Raw genomic sequence first — 26,430 nt, 5'->3', positions numbered from 1 at the left:
TCTGGCTCCATGGAGATGGAAAAACTCTTGGGAGTTCTGGAAGCACCTGAGGGCCATTCATTACGATCACATCATGTACATGACGGAGGTTGAGACTGACAGTACCTTGACATCATCATCCACTGATAAACCTGTTTGACTCAGCATAGTGTTTATAGGAAACCCACCCATATGACTGATATTGCACTCTTTCAGCTACCTCGATTGCACACAAAAGTGCAGTGTTGTGAAGACTGTAGTGTATTGTGCAGTATCAGTTTCAGAGGTACAAAACTTTGCCGGAAACTAAGCCACCTTTATAATCATTATAATGGTACATTTTTCGATCATCATCAGATTTCACAGGCCATTTCTGGACATGCATGAACAAAGCACTGCTGAAAACCAGAACAAGAAGATTGCATTGTTGGCATTTTGCGTTTCAGTGAAGACATGCCATCAAATCAGTTTTCAGGGCCCCAGCAAAAATGACAGCTCATGAGGCCTTTGAAAGACAGTGTAGGCCTTGGAACAACTGGCATACATAAAATACCATGTTTGTGTGATTGCTAATGCATGAGATAGACTATGTACAATGTGGAGTAATAAAGAGGAGTACATGGGATGTGTATGCCTATGCTATCCATAAATCAGCTGTGCAAAACATGCTTCACAAAATGGACAATGAATTGGATCCAGTGACATAGGTCATTACAAGGACAGATGAGTTCTGGGATATTATTAAAATAAACTGATTTACACTAAAATCTGAGAACTTACTCTTAATAAAGATGGCAGCCTGTGACTTACTACAGCATAATGTTGGAGCATGGCAGAGTTCAAGGGCATGGCAGAGTTGGGGACAGTGCATTTGGCACTAGTAGGACAATAGCTATATAAGAACAATTCACTGTTAAACCAGTTGCTTATTGCCATCCCAGTTTCATTGTTAAATCAGCTGATAAGCCCAGTCACGGACACTGGAGAAAGTTTCTGATAACTGATTTGCAATTTACAAGAGTCAGCTGCTGCTGATGGTGCTGCTGACAAATTTGCTTTTCTTAATGTAAACGTCACTCTCAGATTAAGTCTTAGGCCTGTTCCAACCAGTTGACTGCTGCTTACAAGGCAGCTTGAGGCATGATTTATGATCGTGAGACATGATCGAAATGTTGCCAGACCATCCAGCAATCATTGCCAGTTGATGTATCCTGATTGTGTCACTGCTTTTTTTTTTTTTATCAAAACAACTCCTCATTTGGCTTTGTGATGTAGAGTGGACCCTGTTCCAGACCTCCTTACGTCAGACAAATTCTGAGGAGATACTCTGAATTGAACCCACACCAAAAGCAGCAACACTAACCATTTGGATAGGGAGGGGGTCCTTTGCTGTATTTTGTAGATAAAATTATCTGCGCGTGAAGGTGATGCTAAAGACTGTCCCAGACACTGATATTGTAATTCTAATGTTGGAAAATATCTAATTTCATCTGTTGCCTATTCCCTACCTATCCGTTAGTATAAAAAGTGCCATTCGGTTTCTTACATGTAATCCCAATTTGTGTTAATAGGTGATTATGCAGGATTTGATGAAAATGAACCTACCTCAAAAACTGGTGGAAAAGGTGAAGTGATCAGAAAGCTGAAAGACAAATATGGGTATTCAACTTTAGTATTAATAGGTGATGGAGCTACAGATTTAGAAGCATGTCCACCAGCAGATGCATTTATTGGTAAGTCAAACTTTGGGTCCTACTATACATTGGTGGTCTGAGTGTGCTGCGAAACATGGAATTTAAAACCCATGTTAGTTTTAGATGTTAATTTTGAAAACATTTACCTGTTTATACATCTGTCATTTCCCATGATAGATGTATATACTTTTTATGACAGTATACAGCCTCAACATTGTAACTGTGGGCAGGCTAAATATCGTGAAAGGTAAACTAAAAATGAAAAGGATGAATTCTGTAAAGCTTTAGAACTTACTACAGTGGATTGCGAGTAGTGCAGTGCTTGATTTTAGTGGGAGAATAGGAACTGAGGTACATTATCTATGAAATAGTGCATTAGATTAGTTTGAAGCTTGGGAAGACAAGCAGGCAACATGTTACCAGAAGGCACACTATTTAACATTTGTGATCAAACAAGGTGGCTAATAATTAACCCATTAATGCCTAGAATTATTAAGTTTGCATTTCCTACTTAAAAATAGCTGTAGTTTTGTAACAGATTCATTGTTAATACTTAAATTTAATTTGTACTTATACAGTCCTGAAAATTGATATCAACTTAAATTTCCATTGGGCACTTAAGGTAACAAATGAAACACATTTCCAGATTTATTACAGATTATTAGTTTTTTAATACTGTTGCTGTTACACATTCTTACTTACTTTTAAAAAATAGTTTGAAACACTGAAATCAGTTTAGAGTCATAAGAAATTCTCACCTGAACCATATTTTCTCTCACTCTTCTTAGCTTAGTCGCTCAAAACAATCTGAACAAACTAGTCTTGGCAGTTCACACGCATATACACAGTTTGATTCTGACATACCTTACATCTACAATGCTTAGATTGTCCTTTGACAATGAGATGATCTTTTCCATCTTGTGTTATATCATCTAGTGGAAGAAATCATGATGATAGATCAGGTTTTGCCCTACAGGTGCCATGTGTTTTCAAAATTTGAAGCACAACTTGCCTTTGATACTGAAGATATGGGAAATCATTTGTCAACCTCCTATATAACAACTTTCCCTTTACACAATGTGTCAATACCCCAAGCAAGCAGGACCGCCATTTTTTAATCCTTGTTTCTGTCCTGTATAGGGCCGCGAAGTGATCATCCATATCAACCTCTCCCATATGTGGATTATATTGCTTCACAGCATGTGGCTTCTTTGCAGTTACTTTTTCTATCTGTTCTTCTGAATCTTTTTGCATTTTATGAAGGTTCCACATTATCGAGTTAGAAAGAACTGTCATTAGTGCATTGTCATTTCATCTTATTGTTGTCAAGTGGCCATTAGATACTGGAACACATTTTCCTCTGTCTCTCTCTTTTTTTGTTTCCAGATGCGTTCTGTGATGGCATGTTCAATTATTTTGCAACTGTGTTGTCTGACATTCACTGTGCCACCCTGGTTTCTTCTGCAAAGCTCTTCCAGCAATGGAACCAAAGTAAACTAACTGTCAGAGTAGATTTGTGTTGCACCTGGAATATTTCTGTAATGAATTAAACCAGTCACAACATTCCCACCATGAGAAAGACCAGTTTTTAGGTATATTCATGTGTGTGCACCACAGTAAGGTTCTGTACGTGTATTGTAGCCATAAGTATTTGCCAAAACCCACAATGTGAAACCAGATCTGATTGGTTTGCCTTTGATAAACTGTTTAGTGCCGTGCTTCCCATAATAGGGTACAGTACTCTCATTAATAGACACTGCACTGTCAGAGGAAACTTGTTCAAAAGTGTCACTGAGAAACTTCAACAGTGGCCTCACTTTATAAAGCCCATCTTCATTTATGTTTGTGTTGTCATTAGAGTTCATATATTGCAAGATTTCTTTTGTCTCATAGATACTGAAACTAAAACTAGTTTGCAACCAGATTTGTTTCTTTTCTTCTTTCTTTTTGTGTAGTCTGTGGTAACCTGTGAGAACCAGTATTCCCAGGACAGTACAGAGCTCATCATAGGAAACATTCAAATTATGTGCAGTGTATAAATTTCTTGTATTTGAAATAAAATGTAATAAATGTGGACCGTAAGACTTGTATTCTTCTTTTAGTTTCCAGCTTGACTTCTCCATCTGCCCTATATTGAGACAGTCGGTTTTTTACTTGATTTGGTTCTCGAATGTTTGGGTGGAGATGGAGTCTCTGCAGAGTTGTCAATTTCTTCTATTGCGTCTGGCCGTTGACTTTTCTCCTCACTGCAATATTTTGACTTAGCTTGGCCTTCTTCTTTCCTTTCATACCTACAACAGGTGATGTGGTAGTAGTCTCCATGGAATCCTCAGCTTCTACTTCTTCTTGTTGACGTTTTCCACTTACTGCAAAACTTTAACTTGACATACCTTCAGTACTTACAATGGGATACCTGCTGAGTCTTCTTAAGGGCAGCCATACAACAGTTAGTAATGGGTGGGGGTCCAAGACTGAGGGTTTGGAGTATTTTTAATATTTTGGAAGGTAAATGGCAATTTGTCAGAAGCCATAAAAAATTCCCATCTTTGTCCCTGTTAAATACCTGTGCAATATCAACTTTTAAATAATTTTCTTAAAAGAAAAACACCTGATTACACAATATCTTTTCCTTTCTCTGATTTGGTGTCGTCCTCTCCCCCCCTGGGTATGGGTGCCCTTGCTTCTTCTCCTTGACTGCACTGCAAAATTTTGCCTTGATGTGCCTTTCTTCTTTCCTTTTGTATTTACAACATATTTAATTTCCTCCAACTGAACTTGTGCCTGTGCACTTAGCATACGTGCAGGGAGATAACATGGGGTTTCCTTAAACTTCATCAAATAAATTGGAATCTTCATCAGTATCTAGTAAGGAGGGGCGACACCAACTGCTTGTGTTGTTCCGTTTCCATCATTCTCAAAAAAATTATTATTGCATCTACTGTTCATAAATTATCATCAAAACTAAAAAAAACCACAACTGCTCAATGACAACTAAAGATGCCAGACATATTTTCCCAAACATAAATCATACTAAAAATTCCAAAAAAAATCCTACATATAATTTAGACTATTTATTACAAGACAGCAAAGAAAATTTACTTCCAATACTCAACTGTTATCGTGTACTTACATTTTTCATGGAAGTTGTTCTTAACACTCATACATACCAACAGATTAACATTTATATGCAGCAACAAAGAACTGCAAACTGATACTCCAGAATTTCAACATAGTAATATGTCTATAACAGCTACCATCATTTAAATTGTGTACATTACCACTGCAGCCAAAGTTAATTTTTAAATTCCTTGGCAACTTTGTGCCTTTGGGCATTAATGGGTTAATATAGAGGACCCATACTTGCGTGCACTCTCTCTCTCTCTCTCTCTCTCTCTCTCTCTCTCTCTCTCTCTCTCTCTGTGCGTGAGTGTGTGTATGCATTTAGCATAGCTCTGGACCAGTTGGTGCAATTTTGACCAAACTTGGTACACTAACTAGGGTTTGGGGTAGGAGTGACAAAGAGGTGCAGTGTAAAAATATCAAAGAAACTGGTATTAGTGACAGATCCAGTAGCAAGACTGGTCGGTGACAGTCCTGATGACATTTAAGCCCTGTTCAAATACAAAGGATGTTCTGTAAGTAATGCAACATTTTTTTTCTTTTTTCTGTAAATTGCGGTTGAAAAAATGTTTGTTATGGAACATTGTGGAAAATTCTCACTTCAGCTCCTGTAGTTTCACGAAGTTGAGATAGGTGGTGGAACTATAAGTAACTTTTAAAATGGCATCTGTAGTGGAGGCGCATTCCAAATAGAGCTTTTCTTCAGTTTCTTTAGAGCATTGCAAATATTCATAGGCACGTGCAGAAGGTGTACAGAGACCTGGCAGTGAATGAAAGCACAGTGAGTCACGTGGTGAGGCATCTGTCATTGTTGTAACACGATTGCATAAAACAGCAATCCATGGAAGTGACTTCAGTGCATTTGTTGCCACAAATGTGCAAATGAACTTCTCCTCAGTGATTATGCAAGGCTTCACACAAGTCTGCACACCTGAGAGGAAGTTGCAAATCTTCATTGAACTGGTCTTCCTCATCCACCCTACGACCCAGATCTCGCGCCTTCCAACTTCCATCTGTTTGGCCCAATGTAGGGTGCATGCCGCAGTAAGCAGTATGTGGATAATAGGGAGGTTAAGGATGCAGCAAGACGTTAGCTCTGATGTCGACCAGTAGAGTGATACAATACGGGCGTACAAGCCCTCCCAGTAACGTAGCATAAGGCCATTGCATTGAACAGAGATTATGTCGAAAAATAGGATTTTGTAGTCAAAAGAGTGAGGAATAATATGGTGTATTGAAATCCTAAATAAAACCAATGTACTTTCAGAAGGAAAAAAAAGTGTTGCATTATTTTAAATTTCTGTTAAGTTTTATAATCATATTCCTGTGACTTGATGTGGGAAATAATTATCTTCTTGTAAATGTATTTGTATATTCTGGTTGGAGTGGTTGAAAGACTTACGTAGTTACTACTACTACACACACACACACATTTTTATTCGTCAACAAAAGTGTTTAAGCTAAAAGAGGACAGGTCACAAATAATTTTCTTAGAGGTACTTAGGTGAATCAAAGCTCACCAGGATGTGTGTGTGTCACACAGTAAATGATTTGTCAGAAATTTGACTTGAAAACCTGCCGTCCTTTCAGGTGTCCTCTGTGCCTTGTCACTTCGGTAAAGTCTACGGAGATGGACAAAGCTATGGAGAAAGAGGCAGCCACAGCATTTGTACCATATACCAGAAAGCTCCCAGGGAAAATCAGACACAGTCTCAGAAAGCACCAAGTAAAAAAGTCTTCTGCCTGCCCAATAAAACAGGGCATTATTGCAAAATGTCAAAGACAGGTTCAGTTTACTGAAGGCCAGGGTCACCAAATTCCATGACAATGTGGCAATACATATATTGGACAAACTTTACACCATCAAAGATTGCTGACGAGAACACCAGTAGCACACTTACAAATGCAACAAGCTGACGGCTGGGGCAGTCGGAATGCATGTACTGTCACTGCTCCAGTTGTGTGTCACCGACCTCAATAACCAGTGCAGTTGTCTCTTCAGTCACTGATTGACACCTTCGTGTGCAGACAGTGTACAGAGTGCCTCATAGGGAGAAGGAATAAGAAGTCAGTCGTGCTCCCCAGGAGGTCAGTTTTTGTGTGCAATTAATGTGTTTTATCAACCAAATGTTTCGTCCTTAACACTATGAACCATCGGTAACATGAGGACTGTTCAGTCAACTAATACACCAGGAGAAACTGAAGAATCATGTATTTTCTGTTAGCTGTTGCACCTAACAAATTACTTGTCGTATACTGCTGAAATTTTTACAGTCATTGATTTTCCACAACTCATCCTTTTGGTGTTCCTCAACATTCTGACAAAAAGAGGAGATGTAATGGTCTCCACATTTTATCTGATTAATTATGCTAATTATATCTTTGTGCATAAACAGTGAGACTTCTCACCACTGTAGGTTATGCTAATAACTATTACGTACTTCCTTATTTTCACAGACATACAAACACTTTGCTTCACTGCCCTAAACTATAGTTCTCTGCAAGAACTAAATATATTTTCCCTGTACTGCATCACATAAGACAAAGCGTTGGAGGTGGAAATGGCAATCTGGTTCAAATACTTGTATCTGGTGGCCAGCTCTATATTTTGGTACAATTTAAACCTACTAAATAACAGTATATGTAGTTCCCATATATTGTATGAGAAACACTTCCTCCTCCACAGCCTCAGCATCCATAGTAAATATTTTTTTCAGATGCTAAGAAATACACCAGACAGCCGTGTCATCATTATGTCCAAAACAAATCAATCATCTTGACAGCAAATGAGTTAATGTATCTTGTAACACTCCTGCTTCCTATACATTTATGAAAATTTGATTCAAAAAGTTTTTTAAGTCCTTAACTGCAATTCTCACAGGTAATTAAATGTGATTATTGCAATATCTTAATAGTTTTGAAGCAAGAAGTATGGGATGATTTGTCTGTGTAGTTTGAAAAAATCACTGCTGCCAGTGATTGTTGACTGTGATAATTCTTCATCCTGCTTCCCAATGTATGTTGTGGATTTTCCATCTGTTAATTATATAAGAGATGTGGAATGGATTTTATAGTTTCCAAATAAGTTTTGACACCCATGAAAAATAAACTCTTCTTTTATTACAGTTTTGAGTTCTAACAACATACTGGTCACAACTGCACTGACTGACTTTGACGTAACACCGGCCCTTATACAGGATGGTCCATTGATTGTGACCGGGCCAAATATCTCGCGAAATAAGCGTCAAACGATAAAACTACAAAGAACGAAACTTGTCTAGCTTGAAGGGAGAAACCAGATGGCGCTATGGTTGGCCCACTAGATGGTGCTGCCATAGGTCAAACGGATATCAACTGCGTTTTTTTAAAAATAGGAACCCCCATTTTTATTACATATTCATGTAGTTCGTAAAGAAATACGAATGTTTTAGGTGGACCATTTTTTTTGCTTTGCAATAGATGGTGCTGTAATAGTCACAAACATATGGCTCACAATTTTAGACGAACAAGTGGTAACAGGTAGGTTTTTTAAATTTAAATACAGAACGTAGGTACGTCTGAACATTTTATTTTGGTTATTCCAGTGTGATACATGTACTTTTGTGAACTTGTAATTTCTGAGAACGCATGCTGTTACAACGTGTTTACCTGTAAATACCACATTAATGCAATAAATGCTCAAATAGATGTCCATCAACCTCAATGCATTTGGCAATATGTGTAACGTCTTCCTCTCAACAGTGAGTAGTTCACCTTCCGTAATGTTCGCACATGCACTGACAATGCGCTAACACATGTTGTCAGGTGTTTTTGGTGCATCACGATAGCAAATATCCTTCAACTTTCCCCACAGAAAGAAATCCGGGGACATCAGATCCGGTGAACGTGTGGGCTTCGACGACCAATCCACCTGTCATGAAATATGCTATTCAATACTGCTTCAACCGTACACAAGCTATGTGCCGGACATCCATCGTGTTGGAAATAAATCGCCATTCTGTCAAGCAATGAAACATCTTGTAGTTAATATCTGTAGAACATTATGTAGGAAGTCGGCATACATTGCACCATTTAGATTGCCATCGATAAAATAGGGGCCAATTATTCTTCCTCCCATAATGCTGCACTATACATTAACCCGCCAAGGTTGCTGATGTTCCACTTGTCGCAGCCATTGTGGATTTTCCGTTGCCTAATAGTGCATATTATGCCGGTTTACGTTACCGCTGATGGTGAATGATGCTTCGCCGCTAAGTAGAACGCGTGCAAAAAATCTGTCATCGTTCCGTAATTTCTCTTATGCCCAGTGGCAGAACTGTACACAATGTTCAAAGTCGTCACCATGCAATTCCTGGATTCCTAGTGGATAGAAATATGGTACGGGTGCAGTCAATGTTGATGTAGCATTCTCAATACTGACGTTTTTGAGATTCCCGATTTTTGTGCAGTTTGTCCGCTACTGATGTGCGGATTAGCTGCAACAGCAGCTAAAACACCTACTTGGGCATCATCATTTGTTGCAGGTCGTGGTTGACGTTTCACATGCGGCTGATCGACCTTTTCTGCAATTGGTAAACGGTCCATTTTAACACGGGTAATGTACCGTGAAGCAAATGCCGTCCGCACTGGCGGAATGTTATGTGATACCACGTACTTATACGTTTGTGACTATTACAGCGCCATCTATCACATAGCGAAAAAAGTGGTCCAACTAAAAAATTCATATTTATTTACGTACTACATGAATACGTAACAAAAAATGAGGGTTACTATTTTTAAAAAAACGCAGTTGATATCTGTTTGACCTATGGCAGCTAGTGGGCCAACCATAGTGCCATCTGGTTTCCCCCTTCAAGCTAGACGAGTTAGTTCTTTGTAGTTTTTTCGTGAGATATTTGGTCCAGTCACTATCAATGGACCACCCTGTATACATGGATGACAATGCATAGTTATTTTTATATTGTTAGAATTCAAATTTTTCATATTTTACATTCAACACTATTAAATGAGATTTTAAATAAATTGACTTGTAATACAAAAAGCTTTCCTATGATAAATTTTATAAAATAAATCCCTCGACAAGTAATATCCAACTATGTAAGATTTCATCAAAAGCAAATTGGCATTCTGATAATATTCCTACTCGATTTTCTACTAGGTTATTTAAAATTATTCTGTCTCAACTGTAATGTTTAACTCAGATTACACTATTTGAGTTACATATATTAAGACACACGCATTTACTCTCATGTCACAAAACTCGCGAGATAGTGATACGCACATACACGCATGGCGATAGTCTCGTGTACACAAGGTATAAAAGGGCAGAGCATTGGTGTAGAAGTATTCATACCCTGGTGATTAATGTGAAAAGTTTTCCCAATATGATTATGGCCACACAACAGGAATCAACAGACTCCGAATGTGGAATTGTAGTTTGGGTTAGATGCATGGGACATCCAATTTCAGAGATTTTTAAGGAATTTATTGTTCTGAGGCCCACAAGGGTGAGCCAAGAACACCAAATTTTTAGCATTAGCTCTCACAACAGACAACGCAGCAACCGACAGCCTTCACTTAATGACAGAGAGCAGTGGCATTTGCGTGGAGTTCTTGGTGTTAACAGGTAAGCCCGACATAAATGCTTTTTCTAAGCCTGGTATTACACTTATATCAAATTTCTTTATCGAAGATTTGATCAGATATTGGTCAAATATATTTGACTAAGATCTTTGACATGGCACTAAAAAGGGGTATTACACTGTCATCATATTTTTCGTCAAAGTTCAAGATGGCTGACAACAACAACTTGTTATTAACCGCAGCAGTTGCATGTACCACAATTGCACTGTGTGCACATGAGGAAAGGAAACGTACCTGGGTGAAGCCTTGGGTTTTAGTCGAGCCGTACATCAATTACTTAAGAATGGATGAGCATAAATTTCTGTATGTGCTCAATGAAGTGTATCCTCATATCACAAAGCACAATACTTACTTAAGAACTGCTATATCTGCAGAAGATTCCTTGCTACAGGAGGGTTGGATTAGGTCAGGTCTCCAATCTTGGTATTCAGGGCACCTCACATTGTAAAGTGCATCATCAGCCTCATACATCTCTATTAATTTTGTAGTTGTTGGTACACACCAATTGTATTTACCAGCAATGTTTATAAAAATACTACAGATGACAGAACACTGCAGCGATGCTAGCATTCCACATGCTAACATGTCACATTGCAGTGAACAGAAGACAAGTGACTTCTTTGACCAAATCTACAGCGAGGCTCTAGATTTGATCAAATATTTGACGACATTTGACAAAGTTCCCTATTACACCATCAAATTTCTTTGACAAAGATACTGGACAAAGAAATTTGATAGTGTAATACTGGCCTAACCAGCCTGACATTGCCTGCAGCCCCTCTCCTGGGCTCATATCAGTTGCACCCTAGATGACTGGAAAACTGTGGCCTAGTCAGATGAGTCTCAGTTGTAGTTGGTAGGAGCTGATGGTAGGGTTTAAGTGTGGCACAGACCCCACAAAGCCATGGACCAAGTTGTCAACAAGGCACTGTGCAATCTGGTGGTGGTTCCATAATGGTGTGGGTTGTGCCTACAAGGAAGGGACTGGGTTGTCTGGTTTGACTGAACCAATAATTGACTGGAAACAGTTATGGTAGGCTACTTGGTGTACATTAGCAGCCATTCATGGACTTTAAGTTCCCAAACAATAATTTCATATCACCAGACCACAATTTTTTGCTGTTGGTTTTGAAGAACATTTTGCACAATTCAAGCAAATGATTGGGCCAGCCAGACTGCCTGACATAAATCCCATCAAGCATTTATGGGGCATAATGGAGAGGTCCATTCATGCACAAAGTAGTGCACCAGCAACACTTTGACAATTATGGGCAGCTGTAGAGCTATATGGTTAAAAATTTCTGGGTGGGACTTCCGATGACTTCTTGTGCATGCCACATCAAGTTGCTTCTCCATGACGAGCAAAAGATGGTTGACACAATATTTGGAGATAGCTCATGACTTTTGTCACCTCAGTGAATAAATCAATACATAATTTCAGGTAACTATTCATATACAAATTTAATAGCAAAAATTGGAAAATAGTTACACAGATGGCTCAGAGTTGTGGTGTTAAAAGTAGTGTTCACAATGCTTGCGCCTAAGAAATTAACAAATGGGAATTATATCTGGTGTATTTGTTGGTTTCTATCTACCCATCAGGTTTTGACTTAAACAAATATCTCTGGCTGCTGCGTACTTTTTCACCTTCCATGTTATCCATACACCATTTTTGTCCATCTGCTCATGGAGTGTCCCAATTTTTCCACCTCTCAATATCAATATTACATCCATTTATTGATCCGTTTGCTCACATTCACTCTTCTGTTTCCACTTTTTTTTCCCCGATACACTAAAGACTATTATTCATTAGCTTTTTTGAATGCATATTTTATTTCTTTTCCATGGTATCAGTTTTCTGTTTCTTTCTTGTTAGCTGCAGTGTCATCAGTTGTTTGCATTGCATATTTTTCTTCAGTTAATCACGTGACTAATTGGCTCATGTGCTGGTGCTGCTAAGCTGTTGTGTATGTGGAAAGCTACGGTACTGACATCTCCAACAAAATCTTCTGCTTGGTTATCTCTTTGTTGGATGACTGGCTAGCTGACCTTCCCACCATCACATGCAGTTTTGTTGTTTTATTTGTATATTAAATTTTGCGCTGGTTGGTAGACTTTACCAGTGAATTGTTGGAAAGTGAAGGATATGTGATCTATAATGGTATTGTCATTAAAACAAAACTTGGTGTACAGGATCTGGGCTCAGTGACTTAATGGGACACGTATTTGATGAAATTAATTTTGTAAATTTAGAAAACATTGTCAACAGGAGAACAGCAATTTAGCGCTAGAATTTGGTTAAAATAAATCTAGATCACCAAGCGATCTAGACTGTTATTTTAATGAAATTAATTTAGTATGCTGTTTGTTTGTTCAGTCACTGAATGAAGGCATCATTTATCTGACTACACATTAATTTTACTTGGTGTGTTTGGTAATCAATTAATTTACGGAAACCAGTTGCCAAAACTTCTGAATGAAGATGGTCAGTAAACAGCTGCATCTGACTTGTCACCAATGTTGTACATCCGCAGCTCATGGACTAGTGGCTGGTGTTGCTGCCTCTGGATCTGGGGTCCCGAGTTCAATTCCCAGCCAGGTTGGGGATTTTCTCTGCTTGGGGACTGGGTGTTTGTGTTTTCATCATTCGTGATCAGGGGTGCTGACTTATAAAAAAAATATTGGGGGGCCCATGCTGGAGGTCATGCCCCATCAAATTTCCTAAATTTTAGATGAAAAAAAAAGCGAGTTTTAAAGCTTTTTTTTTTTAAGCATTTTAGTCATATGATCAACATTAGAACCCCGAAAACTGGACTCTCGATAACTCGACACTTCGCGAAACTAGACAAGCCTGACACATTTTTTTGGCTTTGAAAAAAACAAAACATACACACACTCAATATTTTTGTAAAAAGCTAATTTAATTTACATTAATAATTATGCTTATAGACTATTACAGAGCAGTGAATATATAGCTTTGAAAAGACTGAAATTATATTTAAATAAATCCTAAACTATCATTAAGAGAATAAAACTTAAAATATTCCTGTCACACAGTGATAGCACTTTGATTAATAAGTGAAATAGCTAATTTAAACTTACTTTCAATAATACTCAGGGTTCATTAAATAAAAACAATACCTCAAAGTTAATGCTTTAATACAGTTAACAAAGTTAGTACAGTATGCCTAATACTTCCAGCCAAAAAGTGTGTAAATAGCGGGTCTTAATTGAGTCTTACATCCTAAAAATATGTAAGTATTTGAAAATAACTAATACAATACAATAGTAATACAGTACTAAACTAGTACTAACATTTTGAAACTGAAAATTTAACATTACATGTGTATTTAATTCTCTATTTTATAAAGATTTTTAATATTGCTCTAAATGTCATTATTATGGCTAGAGTGTCTTTAAAAGGTGCAAATGTCAACTGTCTGACTGGATTACTGAATATGAAGTCATTGATGACTGGTCGGATATCCAATTCATCGAAAACATCTTGGTGAGCATGAAGAACAGCCAAGTTGTTCAATTGCTTCTGTCCTATCGTTGATCGGAATTATGACTTCAGACGTCTGAGGGCGCTAAATGACCATTCTGCTGTTGCTGTCATGATTGGAACTACTTGGAGAAGCTTAATGCACTTCAGTACTTCAAATAGCATTTCTCCAACTGCAGGTTCTTGTGTAATGTACTTTCTTACATCACGCATGTTTTTTAAGACCAGTTGTTTTTTATTAGCAATATCGGCAAACATATTCAAATGTAAGAGCAGTCTCTCAATGTCTGGGTCATTTTTTAAAAACTCTGTTGATTTTTCCAAATTTGTTTCACCTCTGTTTACTAAAAGCAAGCACTCTTGTTCAACTGAAATGACCTGTGTGAGTCCAGTTGAAGCAAGTTGCACCGTTTCGCAAACGTCAATGCAAATAGCTTTGTAGTATCCCTTTGGGGTTTTGAAAGTGTGCGGTGAGTTGGCTTCGTTGGTTTCACTCTTCTTTGGTATACTTCGATTCCAAGGAAGTGAAGGATCCCAAGTGTTCAAAACTATCACACCTTCCATTCAATATACAAATCAAGCCCTCACATATTTTTTTTCCAGATCAGCAACATTTAAATGAAGGCATTGAATTTTTTCTTGACATCCTCTACTGGGTTCATTGCATGGCAATAAAGACATAAGAAGAAATGTCTTGAATTGTAACATTGACTCAAGGTAGCCTGCACATTTGTAACCTGCCTCTGTTTTGTCCTCTGCAGAAAGTTTTTCAATATTCTCAATATACTGGAAGCTCTCGTAGTCCATAGAGTCAGGCAAATGGGTCGCAGACCAGCTTGGTTGGTGGTGCTCACGCAGCGTAGCTTCTGAAAAGTCCCATCCTTTGCTTGGATTCCCTTGCAGTGTTTATTAAGTCCTTGGCTAAAGCCGTAATATCCCTCATAGAAGTAAGATGGCGGAGACTGTCTAGAACTGCCAAGTCTAAACTGTGAGCAGTGCAGTGCACATAACGTGCTTTTGGCTGTATATCAAAAACTAACTTTTTTAGTCCTTTCAACTTACCTCTCATATTAGAGGCACCATCATAGCACTGTCCTCTTAAGTTATCCATTGACAAATAAAGACTATCAAAAATATCTTGTAAAATATTAAACAAAGTGTGATTCAGGGTTGGTGGTCTTGTATAAGCCAATAAAGTCTTTGTTGGTGATTAAGGAATCATCGACAGCACGAATACAAAATGACACTTGTTCATGAATCAAAGAATCACTTGTTTTGTCAACCACAATAGAAAAATGTTGTCTTCTTTATTGAAGCCAATACCTTTCTCAACACAGACTTTCCTAGTAGATCAAAAATTTCGTTTTGAATATTGTGGGATGTCCACTTATACCCCAAATGCCCTAACCAGTCTTTAAACTCAGGTATGTTATTCTTTTGGAGTTCCAACAAATGAAAAAAAAATTTAGTTTACATCTTCATGCCCTCTAATTGCTAGTCCTCGTCAGCTTAGAAACTGCGCTGTAGTAAAAATTGTCTCAAGAGCTAAACAGCCTTTCTTCATATCACTATCTAACTGTTCATTCGATTGGGAGGCCACACTTCAGTTAGTGATAGAATTTAGTTTCAGAATACCCTCTTTATGCGTAAATGTATTTTCATGAAGATGGAATTTTTCCAAAGCATTTTTCTAGTTAGAAAACCCTATGAAAATAAGCATCTTCTTTTTTTTATTTTATTTATTTTTTTTTTAAGAAAATTATAATATAGTTTTAGCATCTGCCTCTTTGCAGGTGTTGCAAAAAAACTTTTTCAGTAGATGCTTCATATTCTAGCCATGTATATTTGATTAATCAAGACTTCTGATATGATCTTCCAGTACCGGATTGTCCAGGTTTCGGCTGTGAACATTTCTCACCTGAAGGCGACAAAGCAATTGATGACACACTAATTGCTGGAGGTTGACTTGCAGTATCATCAACTTCCAAGTGCGCCTTTTTGGTAACAAATTAATCCATTGCAAACTTAATTCACAATACACTAAGAGACTAAAGTCAACGAATAAAACATAGTCATATAAAACAGTCCACTAGACTCTGAAGTGCGAACACTAAACACATCTGCAGCAGGCACTGAATGAAACTATCCACACTGAAAGACTGCAACAGCAGGGTGGGCTTTACATAGCCGCGGCATCGTAATGTCTTGAAGCATCAAGGCAACACGAGGCGGAGGGTCTCAGACGCTTCTGCTCCAGCCCTTTTGATGTCGCCACGGCCGCAGAGCTGGCCTGCCGGCGCCAGACTTTACCTGAAGGTTCGCGCACCAGGACAAATTCTAAGTGTACCTGAAGCACCGTAACAGTATCATGATTCACACCACTCATTTTCAGTTAACCTGCTTACTACCATAATAATTATTACTACCGTAATAATTATTTGTTTTTTTAAAAGGGAACTATTGTCAGATAAGGAAAATAAAAATTCCAACATAATTTTGTGATTTTACAAAGCATAATATAACTACCCCCCAAACGAATTTCTGAGAGGGCTCGGGCCCCGTCAGGCCCCATGGAGTCGGCGCCTGTGTTTGTTATGTTGGCTAGATGGTTGGACTGTGTAAAAATTGAGGATTAGTTGGGTCAATGTAATGGTGTAATAAAATACCATGTTGAAGACTCAAGGAACCATTTTACTGACTCTTTAAACTTCAAAATATGTTGTGTGCAAGATTCTGACAAAGTATACAGCACAGTCTAATATAACAGTCGCGACACTTCGCCTTTATTTTGTTGCTACAGCGCCAGCAGCGCCCCAAGTGACTGGTAGGTTGAACTGTGGGTTCGGCGCGATCGTGAAAGCGAATAGTGATTGTTTATTTTGATTTATACAATGGTTTTTACCATCGGGGACGTTTGTAGCGCAATAAATTGCAGCAACAACAGGAAGAAGACACCACAGCTGTCTTTTTTTAGGTTTCCTAAGGATCCTGGGAGGTATATACCATCATGTTACTAAACTGTATCGTCAGGTTTCACTTGCAAACTATATGTGTATAAATGATGAATGTTTCGTTTTAGAAGCAGAAAATGGCTAGTTAATAGCAGACGAGAAGACCTTATGAAGAAAGACCCAGTTTACCTGTATAATAATATTAGCTTTTGTTCGCTACATTTCGAACAAAACCGGTTCATGAACGCAGACAGTAACAAACTCGTTTGGAATGCAGTACCCACACTGTTTGACATTCCAAATAAACTCCCTCAGCTGACGATGAAGAAGAAACTGCCACAAAGATTCGACAGTCAATCTAAAGCTGTAAAACAGTCCTATGACACAGAAGCAGCCAGTTCGACTCTCCATGTATCAATGCCAGATTCGTGTGAATCATCAACACAGACCTGCTTTGACGGTGAAGTGGTTAAATTAAGTGTAGCTGTTCGTGTCTTACAAAAGCGTGTGAAGTGTCAGAATGCCCAGAAGCAAAACTATTACGGGACAAGGAAAGTGCCTACAGACAGATTGTTTGAAAATTATTCAAATATTTGGTTTTTCGTGAAATGTAATGTAATCAGCTCATTATAGTGTTTTCAGCACATGTCTCCCACTATTTGGCAGTTGCTTGTCCCACTTAGAATAATATAAAGATGAAGGTCGTACTTGTGGCAACAGGAGACAATGACAAACCCAGTAAGCCTACAGAACGATAAACGAGCTGTCGATTGCTTTTGCATGTAGAGGTACGTGTCTGTGCTTCTTACATGTGAATCTGTGTGTTTATATTCTTTTGATATCAACGTGGTAAGCTGCAATTCTGTCCAATGTCACAAGTGTTTCTTCACGAATGTGTTGTAGCTTGCCACTCTATTCATGGTTTTTGTCCATACTTGCGCATATTTTAGAATCATTTTTAGAAACGTGTATGCCTTCTGATACCACACAAACTCTTTGAGGCAAGGAAATAACTCGAATAAATCGGAAATTACGTAGGAAATGGATGCAAACAAACATTATGCTTACGACGCGTCTGACGTTCACCTTACCCGCCGCTTGGAGCGCGAGTGTCGCTCCATCTGTCAAACGGCAACAACTTTTACAGCAGTGAGTGTCGCGACTGTTATGTTAGACTGTGGTATACAGTTTTACTAGACATGCTTATCTAGAGTATTCTGCAAAATTATAGTAATTTGTTAAACACATGACAAACTTTTCCCTTATTACTGTAGATAACATATTTTACTCATTGCCCTGCAATACTTCTATTATTTTGGGCATCTTCTATTTTCAAAAATAAAATTTCAGTTGTTACAGAGGCAATTAACTCACCTTTCACACTTGTAATTATTACTTAATTCACTTGGTGTCCTTTTTTCAAGTCTGACAGATTATCTTTTAAGCAAGGATGTCATGTAAATATTTTTTCAATGTTTTCAAGTACAGCCACCAGATGATGGAGGAATAATCCTCCGAAACATGTTGTGGAGGATCAGTAAGTGTGATTGATTAAAGCAATTTGTATTTCCAATTGAATATACATACATTGTATTCCAGAAATGTGATGTGTAGTTGACATTTAAAATTTAAATTACTAGGGATTTCTTTTGAAACTGCTGAAAAGTGTCCAGTAGCAGTAATTTGTATTTCATAAATGACCAGTGATTCATATTTTCTGTTTCAGGTTTTGGAGGAAATGTGGTTAGAGAGGCAGTTAAGGCTAAAGCTCAGTGGTATGTTACCGACTTCAAGGAATTGCTGGATGCCCTCCAAGAATAATAAATCGAAATTTGAAACATGTTGTTGGTACAGAAGCAAATATTTTGGCTGTGATAAATGTGGAACGAATGCTAATATGTCTGTTGTGATTTATTCTTTGTTATAATTTGTCGTGTTCTGTATTATGAATTACATTTTCTTAAACGTAAATTGTTATTTACTTTTTTATAATAACTATTAGCCATCCATAACATATAAATGGAAAAAAAGGGGCAAGTCCCTGCAATATATACAGTATTTATGGAATGAAAATTCACTTCCTCACTGAGTAGTAGACAGTGAGCTGTCGAAAGGCACATAAAAAAAAGAATTGAACTGTAGGATGAATTTCGTTTTGAACTAGAGTATGTGCAACCCCCCCCCCCCCCCCCCCCCTCACACACACACACCTGAAGCAGCTAGTGTACGAGATAAATGCAAGAGGGACAGGCACAAGGTGCACAGAATGTGAATGCAACATGGCAGCTGGCTTTATTGCATCTGTGCAGTGCACTGTGACATTTAATGGATTGGGAGGGGATGACAGACCAGACGAAGGGACGAGAAGAGGGTATATGTGTAGGTTGTGTGAAGTTAGGATCCAGGGGCAGAGGTTTCTTTGCTTCTGATGGAGACAGAGAGCACGAAGATCACAGATTTTCTCGTACTCTGCAAAGTTAATGTAACCAGTTAAAAGTTTAACAAAACAGAATGTTGTTATACATGTAGTAACTAAATACCATATATTTACTTAGGTGTTAAATAAGAATTTTTGAACATGATGCCTTTCATTTAGTTTGACTGCCCACTGGAAGTTTGGAATGCATTCATGGAGATTATCTTAATCATAATGATTATTATAAAACTATAACAAGATAGATCTAGCCACTGCTTACTTCAGGAGGTGAAATATCAGTAAAGCCGATAGGCGTACATGAAAATAGACAACACTATCCTATCTATTGGAACAAATAATTCCTTCCTCCAGGAGGCGAGAGGGATGGGTTGGAGGAAAGTTATAATGGAAGAGCTGGTCACTCAGACCTCACGATGAAAGGAACCCAACTGTTTTTTAAGAATGAGCAGACAAGGATGAATACTATGTATTTTCAGACATTCCTGGCCATGTTCTTCACTAGCTTCTGTCCTGCACCCACCATCATACAGCAGTTATGATTAGGTCCAGTTACTGTTGCCAGTATAGAGGTCAGTAAATTAACATATTTTCATTCATTGACATATAACGCCATAGTATTCTGGGATAAATCCTTGCCTAGCCAAAAAGGTATTTGCACGAAAGAAAGTAATTACAATTATGAGTGGACCTCAAAGACATATACCTCAGATGTCTCTCTTTAACCCTTAACTCATGAAGTGTGGTCTCTCAGACTGTGCAAAAATTTTTGAACTCGCTCCCCAAGGCCAGTTGTGGTGGAATGATTCTATACTCCCCCGACCCTCCTTTAATTGCCAAGCCTATATTGTTTTGCTGTAGGTTGTGTTATCGCCTTCTGTGTTTATTGTTGATATGTGATATCAATAGGTGTTGGAGTCTCCTAGACCGCACCTCGTGAGCTATGTACCTGTTTTCTTCAGTACAGTACCGTATAGCTCAAAATATGTTTGCACGAATGTTTCAGTTTTAACTTTCCTGAGTTTCATGAAATTGTTAGTCTGTCTATGGAGGAAGCTGTCAGTGATATAGACAAAGAAATAAACACAAAAAGACAATGATTTTACATTAGCCAGTTCTGCTTTTGAACAAGAGTATCATTCAGAGGAAGAACTTCAGGACAGCTGTGATGGGGATCTGTCTGTTTCTTCAATGAAATACGTAAAGTGTCTGTTAAAATCGAATGTGTTCAGAGTGGTGAGAAGAAAAATGTAGTTCCCAACAAAGGATGTCAAGTTGACAAACTTCTTTTTATATGTACAGGTGGAATTTTTATGTGCAAATTTAAACCCTGGAGTTTAGTTTTATTTGGAAATTCATTTGCTACAGAGATTGTACAATTTTTCAGAATGTAAAATTCAGCACTCTAAAAGTCAGTTTATGTGTACTATTTAAAAGAACCACACAAAATTACGTGCTTCTGTGTGATAAACAGTAAAATGCTGCAGGCTTTGTATAGTACAATAAAATAAACTAGACGGCATAATCTGTATCACTTCATAGTCTCGGGTGTTATTGAATTTAGCGTATGTTAAAATTCACGAGTAAGTAAGAAACATGTATTTTTTGTTTTCTCGAAAAAATCCCTGCCTCAAGATACAGGCCTCCAAGGGTGACACTTAAAATCTCTGTAACGGTGATAGATATTTTGTTAAGTGTTTTTTTTTTTTATTTTAAAGATAATTGCTTTATGATTACAATGCTTTCCTCCGTTTGGGCATATCTGTCAAAGTTCTTTTACTGTCACCTTTTGAATTTTTTTTAATAATTTACAGAAAAAACTTTCTTCAAAAATGCCAGTCCAGAAAAATTAAGATTTCTTTCTGTTGATTAGTACCATGCAGTACTATATTCTCTGTAAAGGAGAGCTTCCACTTTGAAGTTAGACAAGTTTTATTTTCAAAAATCATGTTTCTCACTTTCAAGGGTTATGTATGTCTTCACTTAAGTTGTTTCTTATTAATTTCTTTGTTACAATGTTTATTTCTATTGTCTTTATGTCTTCTGACTGGGGGCACAGAAGAGTGAAGTGTGCTGACTATTTGCATATCCATAAAAGAGTGATATATAAGACAAACACAAAATCAGACTTTGTTCAGGTTGGGAATAAGTGTTCTCATTTAAAGACTGTTTCAAAATGAAGATGTTTCCAGTGATGACTTTTTGTGTTCTAAATGTTTTCACAGAATAACAACGATGATAGTATCTGAACAAGGTGAAGCATCCCATGGAGCAGATTTTGCATCAATAGAGGAAGAATTAAATAGCCTAAATCAGTCAACTACAGAGGTAGGTGCTAGTCCTGTTAAGAAACCGTGGTCAGTGAAGTAGAGTCACAAGCTCTATGCATCAACAAAGCGCAGAGAAATTACTAAAGCTATGGATGAATACACTACGGCAAAACTGACCACACTCTTCAAAGCAGAAATTCGATCTTCAGAAGAAAATGAACCAAAGTACTCTTCCACCTCTTCCCAGGAATTTTTCACAAATATCAATTCAGTTGTTGAATATTGTGCATCCTACAGTGAAAAGGTGCAAGTTTTAACTATTATTCCAGAGACATTTTCAAAGAAAACAATTTTGAACCACGTTTCATCAGTATCAAAGTACATGGTAGACAAATCAAGAAATGTGAGGTCCGTAAAAGGAGTCTTTGGAAGACCAGCTGCCTATCATGGTCATCCTGTAGAAGCAACTCAAGTTCAAATAGTGCAGTCATTTTATCCGGAAGGTAAATGGGAGTGTTCTCACCAGAGTGCCAACAAAAAAGGTACTATAATTGTAACAGTTGAAGGTCACAAAGTTGTGAAAGTGAAGAAGTACATGACTCGCAGTATTAAAGAAACTTTTGCAACTTGCAATTTATAAGTGCAACCATACAACTTCACATATTGGAAGATAAAAATTTTACGCACTACAACTTATTGTGGGCAGTTCCACATCCACCTAGAGACATCTGTTTATGTGTGTACTGCGCAAATTTTGATCTTTGTGTGGTAATTTTGAAGAACGTACTCAAGTATGTGACATATGACACCTTGGTTGGGCGTGTGAAGTCATTAGTAGTCTGTGACGTAAAGCAAGAGACTTGTTTGTTTCAAGAATGTGGTGACTGCTCTGGAAAGGGAGGGCTGCCTTTACAGACACTTGGCCTGGAAGACATACCAGGTAACTCTGCAGGAATTACATATGCAACATGGGAGGAAAATAAATTAAGAAAACTGTTGCCTTTGACAGTTTCATTGATGAACTTGGTAAACAGTTTGTGAAAGCAGTAACACACCAGCATCTGAAGTAATTGCAATAACAACACATTGCAGAAGTGAAAGGGTGTGTACAGGCTGAAGAACTATGTTCAGTGCTTCACTATGATTTTGCTGAGAACTGGTCTGTAATTCTACCACAAGAAGTACAAGAATATAATTGGAGTAATGACCAGATTTCAATTTTTACAGGAGTGACGTATTTTCAAAACAAGACCACAAGTGTTGCAGTTATAAGTGATGACACAGAACATGACTCAGCACATGCTTTGATAGTAATGCACAAAATTATTTCTAATGGTGCTCCTAGTCATTTTAAAAAGTGTTACCAGCTGTTTGAATTGAGTAAGTCACTTGTGCCATCTGAGTGGGTATACAGCACTACTGGTCAAGGGAAGGGTCCATGTGATTGTGTAGGCGGCCTGCTGAAAGCACCATGCTACAAAACATAGCCTTTCCAGACCAAATACACCTGCGATTCACAATGCTTAGGATTTTACAAGAGTCATGAAATCTTTCACATCCACAGCCCTCATTCTTTCGTCCAAAGAGGAAATAGAAGAATTCCATGAGCAGAAAAAAGAAGAATGGTCCAAACTAACTACTCCTGTGAAAGGAATTCAGAAGACACATTTCTGGACTCGAAGTGATGGCCGAACTCATATTTCATGCACTTTAAAGAGCAAGAAAGAAGAAATTTTGTTCATTTGGCCAACACCTCGGAAACAGCAGGATAATATTCAGATTCATAACCTGAGAAGGGGGATATTTGTAGTGGTTGTGTATGACTGCGGCTGGTGGATTGCAGAAATTATAGCCACCAGTTATGAGTTAAACAAAATTGTAGTAAACTTTATGCTACCACATGGACCAGCTGCTGAATATAGGTTTTGCAGCTGAAGGACAGCAATGCCTTCAGTGCTCACTACCTGTTCACAATGTTTTGAAGGTTGTTATTGCCCCACTTGCTATTTGTTTCAGCAGGAAGGCATCACTCTATATCAAAGGAAGATACTGAAGCAATGGAACACATTTTTAGTTCATTAACTGGCTAATTTCAGTGCAAAACAGAGTGCACAGAAGTTGTATACATTGAAACCTTTAAGTCTTTGGACCTTTCATGTATATTTTGGAACTATTTAAAATGCTTGAAAAATGAGTCTGTTACTCATCTTCCAAAACTAAAATTATGTCAAATAAGGCTAGGTTTAATTTTTACGAGCCTGTTATGTGATAATAAAAAGTTTATGTATGGCAAAATTTAAATTGTTTATAAAACCTGTTCAACCTAAAAGAGGAAGCTCTCCTTTTCAGGGAATGTAGAACTATATGGTACTAATCAACAGAAAAAAATCAAAATTTTATGGATTGGCATTTTTGGAAATAAAATTCCATAAATTATAAAAATTTCAGAAAGCTATAGTAAAAGACCTTTGACAGATAAGTCCAAATAGAGGATTTCTTTGTAATCACAAAGTAATTATCTTAAAAATAAAAAGAAACCAACAAAATATCTAGAATTGTTCCAGAGATACAGCATTTTAAAAAAATTTCCAAAATTCACATCTTCAAAATGGTATGTGCAGTGTCATTTTTGGAGGGCTGTATCTTGGAGCAGAAATTTTTTTTGTAGAAAACAAAAAATGTGTGTTCCTTACTTCATTTTAACATATTCTAAATTTTTTCCTAACCTGTCTGAATTGATATGTACTGTGCCAGAAGCATTTAAACAACACTTAAATAAATATTGTATAGCATAAATTAAAAATTTGAAATGATTTTTGCATTAAATCTTGGTTTAAACATAGGGCTTCCAGAGACCCCACCTCGTGGTATACTTTACAGAAAAGCCACCTCGTGAGTTAAGGGTTAAGCTGTTGGGAGTCACACTGCATTCACATGTGAAATTTATCAATGATCCATATAAAGTCAAGTATTCACTAGCAAATAAACTTCAGCAAGTCGCTTGCACAAGCTACTTCAGCATATTTGAAATGCAAACACCCTCAAAAAATCAACTTCCGCAAGTTCCATATTCTTGCAGAAGTAGCTTCCGCAAATCATTGGAAACAATTTCTTGAATCTTGCTGCAAGTACCTGCCGAATTTGTCAGTTAATGGAAGTTTTTTCAAATTTGCTCAAGTTGTGTTTGTTCAATACTGATACTGTAATATCAGTGTCAAAAAGGAGAGTGATACAGATAGCTGTACCATGGGAACCCATAAACATATGTACTTGGCCTTTGTCAACCAAGACAGTGTGAAAAAAATTAATCAATTACTTTGTTTCACCAGAAGGGAAAGTACAGCGCCAGTAGACACATCTTTCTATTTTGGCAGATTTTTAATCTTACAAGGGGACCCTCCATACTGTAAATCACGGATTTTGATGCGCTTCAAATATGTTGTAGAGACACTTACCCTGAGTACCAGACTATCCGGTTTTTTAGCGATGGGCCTTGGTTTTTGAGAAAATCGAATTTGAAGTTCTTTGCACAGTCCAGAAAATTTGATCCTAACGTTCAAAAAAGAGTAGACGAATTAAATGGTAAATACAGAATTGTAGTTGTGTCCTGCACGAAATGCGGGAAGTTTACGAAACTGGTGTACAAAGAATTTTTGCATCCTGTAATTCTTCCGTACGTGGGACAGAAAATTTTTTTGTACATTATCGATTCATGGGGAGGGCAAACTGATTCAACTTTATACGATATTCACTGATGAAAGGAAGGCACCCTAAAAATGGTCCCACCAAAATGCACTCCTTATTGCCAGCCCTACGAAGTTTATTTTTACAAACAGGTGAAAATCTTCACAAAAATTATTCAGAATGCTCCAGACTTGATGAAATACAGGGTGATCAAAAAGTCAGTATAAATTTGAAAACTGAATAAATCACGGAATAATGTAGATAGAGGGGTACAAATTGACACACATGCATGGAATGACATGGGATTTTATTAGAACCAAAAAAAAATACAGAAGTTCAAAAAATGTCCAACAGATGGCGCTTCATCTGATCAGAATAGCAATAATTAGCATAACAATGTAAGACAAAGCAAATATGATGTTCTTTACAGGAAATGCTCAATAAGTCCACCATCATTCCTCAACAATAGCTGTAGTTGAGGAATAATGTTGTGAACAGCACTGTAAAGCATGTCCAGAGTTATGGTGAGGCATTGGCGTCGGATGTTGTCTTTCAGCATCCCTAGAGATGTCGCTCGATCACGGTACACGTGCGACTTCAGGTAACCCCAAAGCCAATAATCGCACGGACTGAGGTCTGGGGACCTGGGAGGCCAAGCATGATGAAAGTGGTGGCTGAGCACACGATCATCACCAAACAACGTGCGCAAGAGATCTTTCATGTGTCTAGCAATATGGGGCAATTCTAATAAAACCCCATGTCATTCCAAGCATGTGTGTCAATTTTTACCTCTCTATCTACATTATTCCATGGTTTATTAAGTTTTCAAATTTATACTGACATTTTGATCACCCAGTACGATAGGGAGATCGCCTCTAGGGAAGATTGGATAAAATTACATTCACTAATCCTACATCAATTCAGCGCACCTAATTTTGAAAGCTATTAGATACGCATGGTTCACATCAAAATTAGCGGATGAAAGATAAATTTTTTTGAATGCAAAAGAATCATGTTTCTCGGTATCACTCATAGCTGAGTGGTCAGCGCGACAATGTCAATCCTAAGGGCCTGGGTTCGATTCCCGGCTGGGTCGGAGATTTTATCCGCTCAGGGACTGGGTGTTGTGTTGTCCTAATCATCACCACCG

General features: G+C 37.7%; 1 protein-coding gene across 2 annotated transcripts in view; it reads left to right on the top strand.

Moving 5' to 3' along the window:
• LOC124796456 (phosphoserine phosphatase) overlaps positions 1 to 18,863 on the top strand; it is a 56,057-nt gene extending 37,194 nt beyond the window's left edge. For both annotated transcript variants that reach the window (XM_047260687.1, XM_047260680.1), the window contains exons 5-6: positions 1,551 to 1,712; positions 18,619 to 18,863. In XM_047260687.1, the coding sequence (XP_047116643.1) occupies positions 1,551 to 1,712; positions 18,619 to 18,713 (257 nt within the window). In that variant the 3' untranslated portion in view covers positions 18,714 to 18,863. The remainder of the gene's footprint in view (positions 1 to 1,550; positions 1,713 to 18,618) is intronic.
• Positions 18,864 to 26,430: the final 7,567 nt, after the last annotated feature.

Source organism: Schistocerca piceifrons, chromosome 1 (assembly GCF_021461385.2).
Source record: "Schistocerca piceifrons isolate TAMUIC-IGC-003096 chromosome 1, iqSchPice1.1, whole genome shotgun sequence".
Taxonomy (NCBI): domain Eukaryota; kingdom Metazoa; phylum Arthropoda; class Insecta; order Orthoptera; family Acrididae; genus Schistocerca; species Schistocerca piceifrons.
The sequence above is the reverse complement of the archived record's forward strand: the minus strand, read 5'-3'. Positions and strand labels throughout refer to the sequence as shown.